General features: G+C 35.7%; 1 protein-coding gene across 1 annotated transcript in view; it reads right to left on the bottom strand.

The window, feature by feature from the left end:
• The window catches only part of LOC129566190 (uncharacterized), a 47,519-nt gene that overhangs the window by 3,138 nt on the left and 27,628 nt on the right, over window positions 1-16,753 (bottom strand). The window contains exons 2-6 of the mRNA XM_055441903.1: window positions 7,503-7,852; window positions 4,408-4,894; window positions 2,821-2,935; window positions 2,288-2,507; window positions 254-431 (exon numbers count right to left, since the gene is read on the bottom strand). Coding sequence (XP_055297878.1) covers window positions 254-431; window positions 2,288-2,507; window positions 2,821-2,935; window positions 4,408-4,894; window positions 7,503-7,716 — 1,214 coding nt within the window. The 5' untranslated portion in view covers window positions 7,717-7,852. The remainder of the gene's footprint in view (window positions 1-253; window positions 432-2,287; window positions 2,508-2,820; window positions 2,936-4,407; window positions 4,895-7,502; window positions 7,853-16,753) is intronic.

Genomic DNA, 16,753 nt, shown 5'->3' with positions numbered 1-16,753 from the left:
TCTCTCTCTCTCTCTCTCTCTCTCTCTCTCTCTCTCTCTGGGCAACTGGGACCTTCCATTGGATAGAAATGTATGTGAAAACTCGAAATTCAACTGGTTTTTATTAACCAGTGTTGGTCAAATGTGAAAATTTGGTAAATAATTTTGGGTACTTCATCTTCAGACTGTGGCTGTGGCAACACAGTACAATCAACCGCATTGCCATTTGTTAAATGAGAAATGTCAAATCATAATATTCATTGAGTTGGCTTACCTAATACCACCGCGTGTCATGTCAAAATTTAGTAATTTGTTGCCGTGCAGCCAATTCACTGTGGATGAAAGCATCGATACATGCCGTACAATGCACATCAGTTCAATGGTCGAATCAACTTGATAGTATTTGTCAACAATAGGTTGTTTGAACTCGTCAACAATGTACACTTCCGGTGCTACAAGAGAAACAAGAATAAAGAGACGCAATCATTTATTTTTCAGAAGATATGGCGTCATGGCGAGTGTAGAGTACACACTACGCTGTAGACAAAGTAAATATTTATCATAAAATTGACATATTTCATCGTTTCATATGCGAATTTATCAACAATTTGTTCAATTTCCGTTCTGCGACTGAGAGTTCTGAACGTTGTTTTTATAAAAATATATTTTAACGTTTATAAACGTTGCACATGGCTAAGTTCATTTCGTGCTCATGCATCAACCGTACAATTATATTATGTTTATGTTTGTGGCATAAATGCTTTGTCCTCGTTGTAAAAAAGTGTTCGTCGTTTCGTTGTTCCAACACAAATACACAACACACAGCACACACCATTAAGAATTGCATGGAAAACTTTGTCAATAGCTCGTTTTAATTGTTTTATTTTTGCTAAAGTTTAATTTATTCGTCGACTTTAATTTATCTCGATTCATGCAAGTGATGAAGCACACCAAGAAAAAGGGCGAAAAGAAAAATCCCGTTGAAATAACACAAACTGGAGCATCGATAGCAATGCGATGTGGTGCACCGCGTCAAATCGTCAATTAAACTTCGGTTCAGTACATACAAGTGCGAACAGACGCGCGCATTTCATTTAGTTTCAATCAAACGGTCCGAATGGAGAGACGAACAAAAAATGCGAAACAGCACATCGAACCGAATGAAAATTAAAATCAAACAACCAAAGTTAAAATATTGAATGAACGAAGTTTCGCTGAAAGTTAAATGGAGAGAGAGAGAGAGACAGAGAGAGAGAGAGCAAAAAAACATAGCTGGATTTTAATGAGTTTGAATTCTTTGATCGCTCTTCGTTGCGGCGAGACTTTTGTGCACCATTTCATGTGCGTTTATCAAGTTTTTATCGGTGCACCAAATTGCGACGAAACCATTAATCAATCGATAATTTTACGCTTTATAATATAATTGCCCTAGAATGAATTCTCACTAATTCGGAAAGATAGCAAAAAAATCCTTCCCATTTGAAGCTGAACAATTATTTCAAAATGAAATTATGTGCTTTATGAATTGGAAATCACGCCACAAAGAGACAGAAATTAGGTCTGTATGTTTTCGCATTTAAACCGTCAAATTGATTTTACTATCGAATAAAACCAATCGCAAATGAAAATATCGAAAAAAAACAATCGTTTTTCGTATTAATTGCTTAAAGCCACAAGTAATTGATGTGTTCAAAGTTGAATTGAATTACATTTCTAGAAATTGCGACAATAAAATTGCTTTTCAACTCTCAACGTTGGCGCGGAAATTAAAGTGAAATTAAAATGTTAAAAAAAACTGACAAAAACTGTATCCCTTGTGAAAGTTATTCCATATACAGAAAAAAAAAATTGTGAAATGCAATCGAGGAAAATCTAGGGTGTGATGATGATTGAAGCCACTGTATCTCGGTTACTTTAGTCGGTTGTATTCGGATGTGTGTATTTTATATGTTAAGAGCCTGCAGCAGAACATGTATACAGAAAGCAACGACTTCTGTCTGGCATCGGATGGGCATGTTAACATATCCAACGGACTGAATGCTATTGTTATATTCTGTTGCACTCAACAGTCCATTTGCAAATGTGATGGCTGTTGTTTCCTTTTTAGCTTTTTTTTATGTTATTTCCTTCCTTTTCATATGGCACAAGTTTTAAGTTGTGCTCTTTTCATAAAACCCATTCCAAATGTGAGATAAACAAATTGTTGCACACTTTTCCTCCAAACTGACACGTTACCATTAAAATCGTGAACATCAAACTTATCTGCAGCACCAAAAAAAAATTGAAAATTATTATAAAAATGGCTTACATTTGACGTGCAATTGTGTACGGAATGCTCGCACAGGATGTGTTGATATTTGACACTCATAAAGCCCTCCATCGGTTTTGTTGATGTCGGTAATTCGGAGTCGCCAATTGTTTGGGTATTCAAATTCAACGCTAAACCTCTTATCGAACGTGTAGGTGTGCACACCGATTGTCAGCAGTTGAATGTGGGAATTATTCTGTTCACGTTTCAACCAGGTTACCTGAAATGTGGTGAAAATTGAAAAATGCTTTAAATCCATTTTATTGGAGTGTCGTTTTCTTTTGTGATATTCAACTGAAGCGAAAGCAAACGGATCTCCGGCTCGTATAAATATTCCAAAAAGTGTCACCACCCAAATTCTGGCCGAGCCGCTTTTGGGGTTAAAATGGTTTAGAGACAGCGAGCGAGAGAGAGAGAGAGAGATCATAACGTAAAATTCTAATCTGATTATGTGCAACACCAAAAGCGGTTCGCCTGAATCACAGTGTGTTAATAAACGATTAATTCATTAAATGCGTCATGAAATTATTTACGGTTTTATCCTGTAGCAAACGAATCCGGCAATTGAGATAAGCAACGCTTCCGACCTGTGCTGAAACATTTGCAACTTTTTCGGCAACGTGTACGTCATCAAAGTGTGGACCATATCTGTGTGAAAATTAAATGAATTATTTAGAGCAAGTTGAAAATTTTGGAGATTTTTTTATGTGTTAGATTTTCAGATGTGGCAGCATCTGGATGCTTTTATGAATTTGAAACATTGCAATAATTTCGTGTGTTGTTGTTTAGTATTAAGCGTGTGTATCATCTGCAATCTAAAATTGAATATTTATTCAGAATATCGTTGAAACAATCGACTCATTTCGAGTACAATGCATTTTTATTACTTCTCTTTCAATCGTTTAATTAAACACGTCGATATCAGTTCTGGCTTGTTGCATGGCAATTTAATTAAAATTGAGAATGAGTTGACCGATTTTTGGAGATGTGCATTGTGCAGTGCACCAGAAAAATACCGGAAGCTTTCGCGCAAAAGTATAATGCATCGTAATAGAATATTGAGTAGAATCAAAAAAACAAGGTGAATAGAAGTTTTGAAAATGTTCACAGCGAACAAGAAATGTATAGGAAAATTCTCTTCGGAACCGAATGCGATATGAGAGTGCGTGACAACATTGTATGCATCAATGTCGTTCAATTTAATTACACGCCGTGCATTTTGTTTGCTAATTTCAATTGTGTATGCACCTGTAAACAGCATTTTCACTCGATCCCCATAAAACGATAAAGCGTCCGCAGTGTTTGCGAGGAAAACATTTGCTGTGCAGAGAGAAAGAGAAAAAATTGAGAAGTGGAATTGAAATTCCAAGTGCAGTTCGTGTGCAAAGAATGAATACGAAAGTGGACATTGCATTGTCGTTTCAACTGCGTACGCATTGAAACCCAAACAAAGTATGGAGTATGTTGGCCAAGCCCGGCACATTCATTTGCAATATAAAATCGTTCTAGTGGGACACAGCAAAAGGGTAAACAAAATTGAGAGAAAAAACAAACGTTTTGAGCTCATGTCTACCGTCTGCAGAACTGGTGAGCGGCAATAAATAATTAAGCGTACGCAAAGACGGGTGTGCAAGCAATGCATTCCAAAGGTTTGATGAGAAAAGTTGTTTGGAATGTGAATCAGCAATTTTGCATTGTCGTAGGCTCTGTGTGGCACGAAGACGGTTCATTGGTCATCATATCCATGGCGTTCATGGTTACGTCGATGCGGTCAAAAAACCCAAATGACTAATTCGAAATTGGATTCCAGCGAAAAACGATGTACGATGACACTTTTACTCGTTACGCATGCAATAAACAAAATAACCACCGGATCACCATCACCACCACCACCACTAAAAACACACTCCCAATGTCTATGGTACATTGCGTAAGACCAATATCAAATAACATGATGTATCTCCATGTTCCGGCATATTCCGCATGGTTCAATTTATCATTCCTTTTGCTTCCATAAAGTGTGCTCCAAAGCACCGAAATTTACATTACACATAGAGTTATCGTTGCAAAATTGTCTTCGACCGCCCGGCTCCCGCAACCGAACGATGATACACACATACCTTGGATCATAGTGACGATGTTTGTTTGTTAAATGTGAATCAAAAATGTAATTCAACATGGGCGCATCTGGTTTCTGTTGTTTTTGTACCGTCAAATTATTGTTTGCCATTGCAGATGGTGATGACGATTTAATTACAGTACGTGAGTTCAATTGATCCCGTGAGACGGTTGCATTTCGTTGCAATAAATTTGCTGTTTGAATGTTAGCCGTTGCGACGATGCCAACCATCGCTTGGGTTTCATTCGATACTGAAATTACGGTTGCCACTGTCACTACGTTGCTCAGGCCATGAGCCGTGGCCTCATTTCCTTGTAATTCGTTTGCATCGTCGTCGGGCTGTTCATTCGATACAAGTGATGCTACGAGTGGTGCATATTCAACGGGTGTTAAATTTTTGCTCATTTGATGCTGATAACTTGTAGTAAATTGTTGTAAATCCGCATCCGTTGTGTTTTTATTATAAGCGTTTGTTGCAGATGTAATGGCTAATTTTGCGTGGGTGGCAAGACATGAAACGAGAAAAAAATGTGTTGCATTAGAACAAAGTCATCAACAATTCCTTTTTTTTGTTTATTTTCTTAAGCATTTTCCTTCGGGTTTTGTGCATTACCATTTTGAAGTCAACGCGATGTGATTAAAAGACTAGCAATATACTACATCTCAACGAATAAAGTCGATGTAATGCCAGCGAATTAACAAAATGCTCATAAATGCAAGTGTAGTCTGCTGATCTAAATTTCCAACGATAGCATAAAAAATAAAAAAAACTTTTCTGTTTGCTACTTGGCGCGATTAAGCAACTCACAATATTGCAGTATAAGTTAGTTTTCGGGCTGTTTAAACATTCATTCGTGTTTAATCAGGCCATAAAATACAACTAAGATGTCATAATTACAATAAATACAACCAAATTGTTCGTGCGATTTTGCAAATAAAAACTTTATGTGGCTCCATTTTGCGATTCGACAGTGATTCAGCATCATTGTAGGAGAATTCATTTTTATTTCCGCAAATTTTCACTTTCTTCAAATGACATCGTTTTCATTTGTGAAAAAAGCATAAATCTCTCATGATCGTCATTAAATGGATTCGGTGTGTGTGCGATTTTAATCATTTATTTCATTCAAAAATCTAGTTTCAATGGGATGAAAGCGGGAGAGATTATGAGCAGATAATAAAATTGCTTCGAAGCAAATGCGGTGTTGATGGGAATAAAGGCACAAAGTAGCAATTTCAGAGAGAAATACACACATGTCGTGTCTTCCGACTTGAATAAATTCAATTTTTCGCAACATAAGCAATATTTCAATAACTTTTGACCGATTTAACTGTAAAAAATGAGCATGTTCATTGTGTGAAACATATAATAAAGCAAAAGTTTTCATTCTCTTTTGCACGTTATCCCATTGGAATGCGTTTTCTTCTTCCTTTTTTTTCAGTCTGAACAAAATGTAGCAGTAAGAAAACATCAACGTTTCCCATCTCTCGATTTATTTGGTGCTATGCTTTAACGAGCACAGCAATATACACAAATGGGACTATGCAGCTTATGCTTATGCTTATGCTATGCTTCCATTCCGAAACATTCACTGAATACATATTATTCACAATGAACATCCATTAAAAACATTTTCACATGAAAAAAAACGACAAGTAAGTCAGTTCAAATAAAAATTGCATAATAAAAAGCTGAGGAAGCAAATAGTTTATGGCGAGAACATCCACACACTCCCTCTCTCTCACACACGTGGAATGAATGCGATATGTGCCACATAAAAATTGATTCGAATTCTGACCAATGACTATCAGTTAAAACACATAAGATATGAAAATTATTTGTTGTGGGAAAAATATGTGTAGTAATTTTCTACCGTTTGCTCCGAAATATCGATAAGTTCAAAAATGTCGCCAAAAAATAAAAACGAGGAAAATATGAAAACAATCAAATTTAATCGTCATTTTAAAGCTTTCGAACATGCTTTCGGACACTGCCTTCGAAGTGAAATTTTTCAACGATTCCATTGTCTGCTCACCGCTATTCGTAGGTATTCGATCAAAAGTTTCACAGTGGAACTTGTGCATTTGAACTAAATGCACATACGTGCATCGTTGGCATTCAGACATTTATTTATATTTATTTTGCAAAGATTTCTTCCCTCTGTTGCCGTGTGTATTTTATTGAGCTTCACTCTTGTTGCTCTGCGATTTGCGCTCTCTTTAAATGCACTTCTCTGTATGTGCCGTGCATTTGTATTCTAATGCTTTCTATCTCAAGCGGAGCGGTGTTTTTTCGCTCTCGTGTTTCTTTTGCCTGGTAATTCAATTGATTTATGTCTACATTTATGAATTTATGTTTACTGCTTTGGCTTTTGTGGGAACTCGTGCAAATGCACGCGTTCGTTCTACAGCCATCGCGTTCCAGTGCAAATATGCAAATGCTCGTTGGAGTTGGTGGAGTCACGTCTACGGAGTGAATTTTATGAGTTTGTTTTGTGGGCAGCATAAAAAGTATAACCGTGAGTCTTTGGCCTTCAATAGCTCAGAAACCAATGAGCAAGCAATTAAGTTGTGAACAAAAGCAGAAGAAGAAGAAGAAAAACTCCGCCACGAAAACAATAAATGCCTTAAATTATTCCAATTGTGTTTTTTTTATTCAAAGAAGATGATTTGCCAGTCGTTTTGGTTTTGATGGAGTAGAAGCCGTTGGGCGTATCTAATTGGTATGATTTGAGTGCGCCAACAATTTGCAATGAGTGATTACAACAGCAAGCGTTCGATGAAAATGGGTCACATTGTGATGTTGGTCTTAATCAATTGACTTTTGAGCAGACATTGACTTTTGTTTGACTGCGAAACAAATTATTATACATTATCTATTATTCATTAGGCAGTAAAACCAATGATGTAAATGGAAATTTCACTTTCAACTGAATTAACTTGGACCAGATTTGAATGGACCAACCGTCTGCACATTTCCACAAAGCAAAAAAAATACAGAAACGACGTAAATGAATACGACAAGCCAATAATTAGTAATTAAACAATGAGCTACGCAGAATTTCGATGAAATATTTTGTTGATCAATTTACTTACCAGTTTCAGTTGAAACTTCAGCCGTTGTTATGGAGCTCATGACGCCAGTCGCATCGAGAGTTGGCAGAATGTACGTCGCTGCTGTTGTCGCCAAAGTGCTATTGTTTTGCAATTCGAGTGCCGAAATTCGCAGCATTACAATGAACAGGTTAATCGCGATCGACAGCATGAAATATAAAATGCAGCCGGCAGGTGGTTCTCTGAATCGACTCATGTCGCACTTCTTCCAACTCACATATATATAATCCGAGGTGATAATGTCAAAAGTTGTGAATAATTCAACCGACCGGTCGTTATTTTTCGGTTGTAAGTTTTGCCACTTGGAGATTTTACCGCAAAATTTTTGATACCTGAAACGGTGAAGTTTTAATTGTTAAAAATTCAAGTGACATTTCCAAGCTACATGTAATCCTTCAAATTTACAGATCCAATTGTTCAAATATGATGAAATTCGTGTCATTAATTTGGATTTTGCAACCGAACGCAACTCGTTATTCATATAAATTGGATAGAAATTAATGGTGTTTCATGGGAATAAAATGACATTTGTATTTCAAACATGTACTTGTATAATCCGCTGCTTAATTTAGAAATGAATCGTTTTCCATTAGATATGAGTTTCTGTTGCAATTCCATCATTTCGAATATACGTTGGAATACAAAAAAAAGAGAAATAGCTTTAGGATTGTACCAAACTCGATGTTCTGAATAAATTGTGTTTGCATCTTTCGTTGCGATGTGTTTTTGCACGGAATTTCAATTGGTGAAGAGATTTTGTTCAACTATCCGTTGCTCATGCATTTCTTATTCCTTTGGCATGTTCATTCATTTATTCAACTCGAGCGAACCATGGTAAAATGTGGCGCACACACAGGGAAACACTCAAAATACTCGCAGTCAAACAAGTCTGACATGTTTTCTATATCGCTGTTTCTATCGGTTTATTTTTCATAAATGTATTCAAATGATTTCGTTCTCCGGCGAATCAATTCATAGCAAAGTATTTCCGTCGAAATCTTTGACCCAAATGAACGTGACAGACAGAAATAAAGGAATGAAAAGCATTTAATTTTCGTCTTTTTCATGAGAATGTGAATCAATTTTCCATTCAATGTGCTCGATCGGTTCAATCGAAACCCTGGTTTCGTGTCTTATTATCTTCTTATACCAGTTCGGATCATATTCCTCATCAACAATAATACTTATTCAAAGGAACGACATGCACGTTCGTTCGTTCAATTTATTCAATAAAATTTATATATTCCAACATATTTTCCGACATTTTCGGACCATTTTCCGTTTCCATATTCATAATAATCTTCTAAATTACGAAATGGATTTTCAATTCACATTTTATTGAATATATCGTCGCTAGCCACATGTATGTGATAAACTGTTGTCTAAATTCGTTCGAGATGAACCCTGTCATTTGATCAATAATTGAGTTTCCATAATAGTTATGTCATCGTTATATTGAATATACACGCACTAACCATAAATAATACTGAATGAATTAAATTGTAATGAAAAACGGTTTGAAATGTACATTTAAGGTCATATGCGCTTACTGGCATGGCTAGTAAACATGAATCACATTTCATTTTATACCAAAACTGTGCTTCCTATTTCAATTCAACATTGTTTGAAGGTAACTAACCCTGGAAAGTTAGAATAATTTATTGTACTGTTGGAATAATTGACACCGTTTTATACGATGCAGAAAAGAAACATTCTGCTAAAAATAAAACCATAAACAATGGAAGCGATAATCCGTTCTGACGAATATTTTGTTGAAAATGCAGCTGCTCTCTCTGTCTATCTCTCTCTTTGTACAAATAGACTGTGGAAGTGCTTTCTAATTTAGCCGAACCGAGTAAACAGTCGAAAAGTTGTGAATCGAGTGTGTGTGTGTGTCTGTGACACATTTGACCAAAATAAAATCTAAGTGCATTGTTCGAGTGCCCGTCCGACCGTCTGAAAACTTAATTCAACAGCTAAACTTTGAAATCGCTCGTTGTGTTCAACGAAAGCTTGTCATTATTGTCAATGCTGCGCATTATTCGCATGAGTACATTTTCCATAAATAAAAGGGATAAATATATGGGAAATGTAGCCAGGAGCAAGGATGTAAAATTCATTCCACATTCATATAATTTCTATTGTCTGCATATATACTGGCAAGTGTTTTAATACCGACCGAAATAAAGCGGATAAATATAAAAGGGCATAAAAGCCTTTAGCCAGGCCCCAATCGCTTGAAAAAGCTGCAAATGATATCGTTCGCACTCTACATCCAATTTCTCGACGCATTTGTAAACGAACTTCAAAATAATCATTTGAATTAGTTAAATTAATATTTATCTTGGCTCTCGCTTTCATTTCATTTCGAAAATCTTCGAAGGGTTGAATGCTACACCGTCAGCATCATTTCAAAGCCTTAATCTCACTGTCACAATAAAATGTATTTACAAAGCAACGAAATTGGGAAAATCAAATGTTTCCTTATCAGTATATTATTATTGTTATTGTCGTCGTCATATTCCGATACAAGTCGATTATTTCATGGCTAAAACATGAACATATTGACTTTTTTCACTGTACGGTTCCACACAGTACGGAGAACACTTCAACCATGAACCATTTGCTTGTTTGTTCTTAATTTCCAAAACAATTATTAATTCTTCACAATTCTCTCTTCGGAATCTAATTGAAATTCAACATTCAATGAATATAATGAAAGGATATTGTTGAAATCAAATAAGTTTATTGCAATTCTTTTATGCTTATTTCAACCCAGTTATGAATATAAAAATAAATTCAATCGGAAAGGCAATGAGTTGCTACATGAAATCCAATTGGAATTGAATCAGTGCTCAGAAGAAAATCACGGTTAATTAATGCAAAAACTGATAAAATTTCCATAATGGTCTGCTGCACGAACGCCAGATTTATATGCACAAATGCAAAAACTTTGTGGAAGACAGTGTTCTGTTGAGAAATACGGCCACGCCAACAGATAAATTTGTACAAGACATGGGTTGAAGCCGAGCGGTTTAACTCAAACGACAAACATGCAGCGAATTTGCTGACGGTTTTAAAGGGTGTTTCAATAGGGATGTCCGAACTTTCTATTTTTCCAATAGGGACCAGGGGCATCCAATCTGTCAAAATGTTCGACAGATGTGTTCAGTAAGGTCCAACAAATTAACCATGTATCGCTATTCGATCAAATAACGAATCGAAATTATTCGAATTTACCATCAAAATTCATGTTTTGGCTCGAAAATCATCTTCAGCGACGAGGCGCATTTCTGGCTAAGTGGTTATGTTAACAAGCAGAATTGTCGCATTTGGGGCGCGGAAAATCCTCGGCACATTCAAGACGTTGAAATGAAACCGCAAAAGTGCACTGTTTGGTGTGCTTTTTGGTCGAGAGGTGTCATTGGCCCGTACTTTTTTGAGAACGAAGATGGACAGCGAGTTAATGTCAATGCCGAGCGATATCAACACATTATTCGTGAATATTTCTGGCCGAGATTGCGTCGGGTGAGAACCAATGGGCTCCTATTCCAACAAGACGGCCCATCATCACACACAAGTCCACCAACATTCCAGGTTTTGAACGAAAAGTTTGACAAACGCGTAATATCGAAAAATGGTGCTGTGAATTGGCCGCCAAGATCTTGCGATTTAACACCATTAGACTACTTTCTTTGGGGTTTTATCAAAGGAAAAGTTTATGCAAATAATCCGTCGACGATTGAGGATTTAAAGGCCAACATTCGTCACGAAATCACATCCCTATGTTAACCCATACACAGTTTCTTATAATACTGCTTCTTCTTCTTCACACTGTCGTACACAATGGGCGCGGCCATATTGAAAATGTATACAGTGTATTGAGTGCCATTTGTGAACATTATAACCAATATGGCGACTTACATGTATAGATGTGTTAGTTAAGAAGAAGAAGCATTCACACTGCACCGTTCATACGGATGCGAAATCACCAGTGTTCCAGTCTAAATGTGCCAAAATGTCATCAAAAATTGGGCCGATCGGGTGGTGTCACTAAAACGCAACCGGGGTGGTCATTTGGATGATATAATTTTCCATTATTAATGTTATGAATAGGGCTACAAATTACATTAAACAACTCGGATATATTCGAATATTTTCTGTGTTTTATTTCATTTTAAAGTTCGGACACTCTTATTGAAACACCCTTTACAGCAATGACACTCCATTTCGAAATGCTACAATTGAGCAAAGTTTTTTTCTTCTTCATATGCAGCGTCGACTTTTGAATTTGGTCATGGTACGCGTACATATAAGAATCAAGCCCAACCATAAGCTACAGACGACTTTAAATTAAGTGGTCTACCGTTTAAGCGATGACATTCCAAGATTACTTTGCGTACATATTGAATGGGTGGAAACTTAGACAAGTGCCGTGTTCGTGTGCAATGATTATGGTTTTGAGTGAAATTTAGAGTCGTGATATATGCGGAGAGAGAGAGAGCGAGAGAGATAAAGAGTTCATTAAGAAGATTTCTCCACGGGAGAGCCCTTTATGTGTTAGCCATTTCATTTCACAGAGCTCAAGCACCGTTTTAGTTGACTTGAATTTTGGATTTAGAAATTATTTTAATTTTTTTTTTCAATTTTTAATTCACTTGATATGATTTAATCCACCTTCAAAATTAACGCAAATTGAATACGAAAACGAATATGTTTTTTTTAATTAAAAAAATTAGCTTTCTCTTGTTCTTTCTTTCGCTATACAATTATTTGAAGTGAAAAAAGTTGCCGAAATTAAATTATACGGTTTCGTAAGAGAGAAAAAGGGCACACGAGTTCAAAATAAAGGTCAATATTAATAATAAATACGCAGAGGCACACCGAAAATTGCCTGAACCGCGCAATTACCTCATTGCTCTTCATAAAATTGCCTGTAATTTTGAAAATGAAAAAAAAAATACATAAAATTGAATGACATTGAGTTAAAAGAAGCTGTGACAGAAGTAAATCTTGTTATTTTTACGACCTGCACGAAACCAACATAATGCACGTGAAGTACTTTGAATGCAAAGGGTTTTCCCCTCGAAATAGCGACGAGTTTCGTGAAACCACCGAATTTTGTATTTACTCTTAGAACATATGGCACAACGTCAAAAGAAAAAAAATTAAAATACAGTCACCCTTCGTAATCTTGTTTGTCTAAAGTCATATATCTCGTTTTTTTCGGTTGCATGATAAACAAATTGATGGAAACATCTCGCGGGCTCATAGGCGACGTTCAGCTGAAATGTTAAGTACGCCAGTCATATGAAAATGCGAACGGTTCAATCAATTTTATTGCATACACACGAAAAACAGCAGTGAAAAATGAAGTCCCAACCAAGCAAATCACAAATACGGCATCACATCAGAATATAAATATTGTTGCAGAATAATGTGTGGATACAAACAATGAAGAGTTTACGAGGATAGCACACACACATACAATGTTTTGGAGCTTATGAAATATTACTAGCAGTATTTTATCGATTTTGTATACTCCGGTAGTTGGAGCGTACGTTTTTGTCGTCGTCGCTGTTTCCGTTTTTTTTCATTGCAGGTTCTAACCATGTGAAAGGAAAACACGACAAGAATAAACGAATATGATGAATTCCATAATCTGCTGTTAAACAAGCTCGTTTTCCTTCCGCTTTGTCTTTCGGTTTGGGTATGATGAAGATTTAGTGCAATTCGAGAAGGAGAGAGAGAGAGAGATATTGATAATGACACAACAGTCTCCCTGCGGCAATATGTAAACACTATGTTTACAAGTTCACAGAGCACCATTGCAGTGTGCAGTGTGTATCATAGTAACCTACTTCACGTCTAATATAAATTTTATCAAAATAAGCGTAAGTACACGCCAATGTTGAACCGAAATCCTTCGAAGGCGATGTTTGAAAAGTTTTTCTTAAGCCTTGCATTGTAATCGAACACAATGTGTTCAAAACCAGCGTGAATTCAATTTTACTGAATCAGAAAAATTCCCCTCTCTCACACTACATCTATGCATATTTTACAAGTTTGAAACTCTAAGGATAGCAAAAGATAGACCATTTTCAATTTTGTAACAGCTTTTCATATTCATGCCGTGCATCGGTGCAAATTATGTAGTCTTCGTTAATGAACATCATCATTTAAACGGAGTGGAGCATAATTCACCTTGGAATTTATTCAATACTTGAGTGAATGTATTCGCTAGTATTTTATTCAATTTTTGCATTTCGCTTAAAAAAAAACAAAAGATTCAGCTTATTATTTAGTATCTCAAGTAATTCCACTTCATGAATTACAGCAAAAGTTAAAGTTTGCTGCCATGATTCACAAAAATCATTCATTCATTATTTTACTCAAGAAATATGCTCATTTTGCATTTTCAGCTGAAAAAGACATCACCACTTGGGCTATGAAACCATTTCCAGGCACATCCAATGAATAGTTCATTGAATTGAGGAACGAACCGAAGGGAGTTCTGCTTTTCAAACAAGTTTCGCAGTTTGGATTCACTTCCCTTTTCAGCGCATTTCCTGGAGTAAATAATGGCATTTTTGCATCAATTTTGGCTTCGGCACTAATTCGAAACTCAAGTTTTGAGTTCAACTGTATTGTTTCGGCTAAAAATAGCAAGAGCTTCTGTTTACATTCGGGAGAACACCCATTTTGAATTTGTTGAATTCAATTAAAACTTTACTGTAGAATATTCTGCGTTGCACCTGTGCAATCTTTTGTAGAAACCAATTTCCAACGGAAAAATCAAATACAATTTCAATAACCCCATTGCTTAGTTGCTTAGCACAAGAAGTATCTAAATGCATATAACAGAAATGAGTGATCCAGTTTTTAAACAAGCAGAGCATCCATTAGATTTCCATGATGGAATATGCTAGGGGTTTCACGCAAACTAGAAGGCCGAAGATTTTACTAAATAGCTGGAAATAAAACCATTTTATGTGTAAACTATAGATTGCTTCTTTTTATTCATAAACTCGAATTTTTTAGAATTTTTTGAATCTAAAAATTCTGGAAGTGGGTTTTGGTGAACCCTCAGGATTGTTCAAAACCGCTCCTGGTTCTAGAAGTGGATCCCTAGGATGGACCAGGTCATTGTCAAACCCAGTCTGATCCATCCTGAAGATCCACCAAAACCCACTTCCAGAACCGGGAGCAGTTTTGAACGATCCTGAGGATCCACCAAAACCCACTTCCAGAACATAATTCTCAAGGTGAATGTTGAAATATTTCGAAATAATACGGATTTTGGTGAATCCCAGAGAATGTGAGAGAAAAGAGAGAAATATTGAAATTTTAGACGAATTTTAAGTTGCGTGAAACCCCTAGGGAATATGTATAAACGGAACGAGTCCGAACGACTTTCTATAATAATCAATAACAATTTCATCGCATTTAAACATTCAAATGGCGTTTCAAATGAATATCATCATATTTATAAAATGGTTTGTTTGCTATTTTACATTAGACTTCACACGTAATTAATTCGATTAATTAAATTGCCATAATTCAATTTGATGGCACACATGACTGCTTCGAATGCATTCAACATGTTTGAATCAATGTTTTTAATGGTCTTCAATTAATAAATCAGTGATGATAACAAGTGGAAAGTAAAAACGTTGCAATTTATCGCGTAATGGTATGCAAATTATGTCAAAATAGTAATATACGTGCATCAGTTGGACAGTAATAAAAAATACTTCTTCTGTGGTATGATTTACTAACATTTTTTATAAAACAGTAACACAACTATAATTTTAAATGTTTCGAAATGATTTATTCGTAAAATTGTGAATTCCATTTTTTTTAAAGGGTGTATAATTGTGGACAAATGAGCATGTGTACACTATCCTTTATTATTATTCTAATTGATGGCTAATTCAATGAGTTTTCTGCGCAATATTTTGCCAGTCGGTGTGGACGAAAAAAAATCAACAAAATGAACTCCGCCGCGTAATTTATAATGGTCTACAAAATGTCCTGTATAGAAGAAATTCAAATATTAAATTTTAATGACTGCCACCTATGCACATTCGAACTATACCTGCAACTGCATCAACGACGTCCTTTTCGGTGATATTTGATCCTGGGTTTTGTACCACAAAAGCTGTTGGAAACTCAGTTGCCGTTTTTTCATCTTGTATTCCAACAAAACAAATATCCTTAAGCTTCAGCGATTTCATTAAAAAGGACTCGATTTCTGAAGGTTATACATGGAAGCCTTTACAGATTATAAGGTCTTCTTTTCGATCAACAATGTATAACACTGTACAACAAAATTTGGTCAACTCCAGGAATGAGCAAACGGCTATTATAGGATGAAAGTAGATGTCAAATCTAGCAAAACCTCATCATTAGTTTGTCCACATCGGCTCACAATTTTTTAAAATTGCGATAAGCGTTTTGTAGGGTTTTTTGATTTTGTACGGTTTTGAATTTTTTTTTCTTGGGCTTTATTTCACCAACCGTTGGGAATTTCTTAATGCTATCTTTGGCAAAGTTGTTCAAAATAATAGCCTCTAAAAAACTGGTAACCAACTGGGGGCCTTAGAGGTCACAAAGAGAGACTACGGGACAAAATGTCGCGAAAAAGTCGATTTTTTCAATTTTCAGGATATTCGATATTTTTAATTACTGTACTCAGCAATATTGTAGCAAACGTATAGCTGAACAACTCTTCTGAACAAGTTAATCCAAAAAAATCGCATTTTTGGTATGTTTTGGAGCAAAATTCTGAAGAAAATTTGGATTTTTTCAATTTTTTACATATAAATCGAGAACATTCGGGAATTTGTCGTCCGTCTCTTCAGAAAAATTGTATTCTTTCAAAAAATGAATGATTTTGGCTTTTGTTGCAAGCATTTTGTGACATTTTTACATAGTTCTAGCCTTTTGTTCGGTTGTTTCGATTTTAACTCTCGAAAAAATCAACTTTTTTCAGAAAATTCCTCGAATTCACATTTTTTGAGTCAAGTATCTTGATAAAAAGTTATTTTTTCTCAAAAATAAGAGGTGTCTTTTCAGACATAAACAACTGAATGTCCGAGAATGAAAACGCAACTTCTATTCACAACACATACAAGTGAAACAAAAATAAATTTTTTTATTGAAATGAAACAACAAAATCGAATTTTTTCAAAGTGTAACAACAAAAAAGATTTTTTTAAAGTGTAACATCG

The sequence above is a fragment of the Sitodiplosis mosellana genome, unplaced genomic scaffold (genome assembly GCF_009176505.1).
Source record: "Sitodiplosis mosellana isolate CC-2019 unplaced genomic scaffold, AAFC_SMos_1.0 Smas_scaffold_1, whole genome shotgun sequence".
Lineage (NCBI taxonomy): Eukaryota > Metazoa > Arthropoda > Insecta > Diptera > Cecidomyiidae > Sitodiplosis > Sitodiplosis mosellana.
Note: the sequence above shows the minus strand (reverse complement) of the source record. Positions and strands in the feature narration are given on the sequence as shown.